The 4,184-nt window shown below is 46.7% G+C and overlaps 1 protein-coding gene across 1 annotated transcript; it reads left to right on the top strand.

Annotated features, from left to right (window-relative positions):
• Window positions 1–283: 283 nt before the first annotated feature.
• Window positions 284–942, top strand: GLOTRDRAFT_97193 (uncharacterized protein; the record flags this gene model as incomplete). Its single annotated transcript, XM_007873193.1, has 1 exon — window positions 284–942. A coding segment is annotated over one exon (659 nt), but the record flags the coding sequence as incomplete, so codon positions are not given.
• Between the last annotated feature and the right edge of the window lie 3,242 nt (window positions 943–4,184).

Below are 4,184 nucleotides of genomic sequence, written 5' to 3'. Positions count from 1 at the left end.
TCATGCTGTTGTGGTTGTTACTAGTTAGACATAAAGTGCCAGAGGCTGTCTAATTAGAACTAACATTGTAATTGGTGTGATTCCCAGTAATCAGATATAATTCGAGCTGTGTGATTCCCAGTAATCAGATATAATTCGAGCTGAAAACAGGAGATTCTGTCTAATCATCTCGGGGGGTTTTCCCTGATGATCTTGAGGAGGTATTCATTGCCTTCCTAACAGGTGCCCGTGACTTGGGAATGCTTCACAAGTGAATTCACCCCTGGTGGGCTTATTGATATAGCCACAGCTGATGAGCGCGGCCTCGCTTGGATACCAGCAACAAATGACCTCATTGAAGGAGCCCTTGGCTCTCTCCGTGTACATCTCAGGGACAAGTCTAGGACATCCTTGCATGTTCTCAATTCACGTGCAATGTACAAGCACAACGATACTGAGCTATTCATGGATCTCATGTTCCTGGACGAAGATCACACATTTATAATGAAGGAAGCACGGAAGAAGATTGACTCAAGTAAATTGGAAGCTAAATGGTGCCAAGCTCAGGTTGAACACGAGAAGGAGCTCAAGCATATCAAGAAGCAGAAAGCGGCAGAGAAGTGCCGTAAATTGGAGGAGAAGAAAGCACACCTTGCAAGCGTTGTTTTGGTATTCGGTGATGAAGCAGTCCTCAGCAAGCTCAGCATCAAACAGCTCGATGAGCAGATCGAGGTCTATTGCAAATGCGACAAGCTGGTACCAAAGAAGTCACATGCAAAAAATAAATCAGAGAAGATCAGTGCCATGAAAAAGGCACTCGACAGCTATCTGATCTGCTTCCCACAGTCGAAGGGGTTGTGGTTGGAGGACAATAGTATTTCTGTGCTGGACTCGGATGAGGAAGGTGAGGTTGAAGACTTGCCAGGGGATGCGGCGGAGACAGATTCCGAGGAGGATGAATAAGTTATTATTATTTATGGTATACAGACGGCGTATAGAACACAGTTGCAGTCACTCCATGTTTTGATTGTAGAGCGCGAGAGGCATTATACAGCTCTAGTCAATCACTGCCATGTGTTGAAGAGGTCCCTAGTCGCGCCGGACTCGGCCGCAAGGGTCCATGGACGACCATTTGTAAGGCGCTGTGAGACAATTAGGGATTGCCCACCCCCATAGATAGCCTGTCATTAGTCCGTGTTACTACATCCATGCAGTGCGGCTGCCGATGGAAATCCTGTCAGCAACCTAGGCCCCATACTTTGGGAGTTTCAGTATTTAGGGCCGGGCAAAAGGTTGGATGAAAGGAAATCTCTCCAGCTCTGATTGGCTGGGAATTCCCTTTATCATACAACCTTTCACCTGGCCCTAAATACTGCAACTCCCAAAGTGCCAGGATCCAGCGTCAGATAAAATACCATCGGGATTAGCCACATCATGATATTCCTAGGCTCGTAACCACCCTCTACAACAGATTGAGGCAGAATCTATGTTGTAGAGGCTGGTGCATTTGGCGTGGGAATCCAGTATATGCCTCATTATCTTCCTGCTGTAGCCCTGCCGTTGCTGCCGACGTCTGCTGAACCCTGCCGAAGTCGGCCGAATCCATCTTCTGTAGTCGAGTAAGAACCCTGGTAGTCCAATACAACCAGCTTTATTATGAGTCCTGAGTTTACGAAGGATGAGTCCTTACCCACAAAATTGGGTGCGTGCCGAATGTTGTACCCCGTGGGAATCGCAATGCCAAGAATGTGTGCGACTTTTTGGTTGTAGTCTTGACTACACTGTTTAATGTCCGCTTTAAAGTCCGCTTGTATTGGAGACTACAAAAAGACTACAAAATCGGATTTGTAGTCTCTGTTTTCAATAATACTGTGTTTTCGTCCTGGGTTTTTGGTGTATTTCCGTGGTTTCGTCTACGAAGAGGTTTTTTTGGGTCATCCATCCACTGGAATATTTTGAGCATTTTATCGTACCTCCGTCTTTTACTGCATGCTCGTTGTCATCTGTGGCATGTTCTTACCATGGGAATTGACTTTTGTAGCAGTTTGTAGTCAGTGGCTGAGGCATATCGCTGCACCGGTTGGGATTCGATGGCTGTGATTGGCTGCTGTCTACTTATGACGCAACTTGAGTGCGTGTATTCAGAATAGCGGTCATGCTATGTCATTGTTGGGCGTTGGGTGTTACCTTTGTGCTTTGCTATGTTAGACTTATTGTTCAGTGCTTTGTGTGTTGGATGCATGTATATGTGTATTTGTTTTGTTTGTTTTTTTGGTGTGTTGTACTGTTTTGTTTCAGCAAGTATTACGGTTGCTTGTTATTTCGATGATTAGATTATTTGTTACCGTGTGAATTTTGTATTTCGGTGGTTGATTTTCACATGCTATGTGTCTGTGCAGTAGGGATTATGATTGATCGATTGTGATTGGCTGTGATTACTTGGTCCTTCGCTTTGTAGCACCTTTACTGATTGTTTGGCTGTTTTACCTAGTGATGTGCAGGGCCTGGCTTGGCTCAAAGCCCCAGGCTTTGGCCTGGCTTGAGCTGGCTCGGGCCTGGCTCGGGCTCAGGCCAGGGCTTCCATGCTTGGAGGAGGAACGGGTACTGGAGACATACCAGGTATGGGGTTACACACCCTACTTCATCTAATGGCCACTATGTACAAGGTTAGTGATCCTATACACATCTGAAGAGCACAACATGCTCACTGGACTGTGTATAGGTTACCGGTGTGCCTCAAACCCGCAATTCTTAAATATGTGTGGGTACCGTAAGCCATTAGAACAGCCCTGTCACATAGGGCTAGAATGCATGAGGTTAAATCCACAACAGGTATGGTGTGACTTACCTGTGATTTGAAGTCCGGTTCAGCTCATTTAGCCGGTGCCACAAAGCCCCGGGCCTGCAGGGCCTGGCTCAGGCTTCGGACAACCCAAGCCAGGCCCTGTCCTTGGGCTTGAGTAGGGCTTTGGCCTGGCTCGGGCCTGCTGAAATAGGGCCTGGCCTGGCCTGGCTCGGGCTTGAAGCCAGGCCGGGCACAACACTAGTTTTACCACTCTTGGTTGTGTACTCCCCATCATGTCTTTATCTTCTGAAGTCCGGATTCCAAAGCTTGATTTTTCGACCGGTCATCCTGACATTTCTGGGCAATCTCATTCTGTGGCGGTAGTTATGAAAGAGCTGCCCGGTGTTGTCCGTCCCCAGGGTCATCCTGCTTATTTCCGGTTGTTCAAGGCTCCCTTCTTGCCCACTGACCCTCATGCCTTTATGGTGGATAGACCGGATGTTGGGGATCTTTGGTTGTGTACTCAACCTGCTTCCGAATCTATCTGGTATCGAGGGACCACTCAGATTTGGGTCGAGTGGGATCGTACGGATGTATACACTTTCCATCCTGATCTGCAACTTCAAAAATACAACCTTGTGTTGTCTGGAGCCATGGAATGTACTCATCAAGGTCTTTCCTGGGTTTCATGAGTCCTCACCTGCAAAATTGGGTGTGTGCTGAACATTGTACCAGTGGGAATCACTGTTGCCGAGAATGTGTGCAACTTTTGTGCTGTAGTCTTGAATACAGCATTCAATGTCGGCTTTAACATCCGCTTGTATTGAAGACTACAAAAAGACTACAAAATCAGATTTGTACTGTCTGTTTGCAATCATAGTGTGTTTTCATCTTGGGTTGCTCATGTATTTCCATGGTTTCTCCTACAAAGAGGTGGTTTGGGGTTATCCGTCTACTGGAATATTTTGAGCATTCAATCGTATCTCCTTCCTTTACTGCATGCACTTTGTTGTGCGTGGCATGTTGTTACCGTGGGAATTGACTTCTGTGGCTGTGTGTAGTCGGTGGCTGAGGTGCCGCGCCGGTTGGGATCTCTGGCTTCTCATTGGCTCCTGCTTACTATGACATAGCTTGACTGCAGAAAGCGCATTTCTGTAGTTGAGTGATGTCATAGTTGCCCACTTGCTCATTAGTCTAGGATGTGCAGCAGTTGAAGCATGCCAACTTGGTGGGATGTGCTTCCTGTTAATCCAATCATTACTGGTCTTAGGTTGGTTATAAGAGGTTCTTGAATGTTGCACTTGTGTTCTGAAATAATACACTGACTGCTGAATAGTTTGATGGATTGTTACTGCAGGAATTAGTCTCAACATTGATTGTTTTTCTACACACATGGTCTGAGTCGACGTGTGGGTGGCAG

The sequence above is a fragment of the Gloeophyllum trabeum genome (assembly GCF_000344685.1).
Source record: "Gloeophyllum trabeum ATCC 11539 unplaced genomic scaffold GLOTRscaffold_00044, whole genome shotgun sequence".
Taxonomy (NCBI): Eukaryota; Fungi; Basidiomycota; class Agaricomycetes; order Gloeophyllales; family Gloeophyllaceae; genus Gloeophyllum; species Gloeophyllum trabeum.
This window is presented reverse-complemented; position numbering and strand designations above follow the sequence as displayed.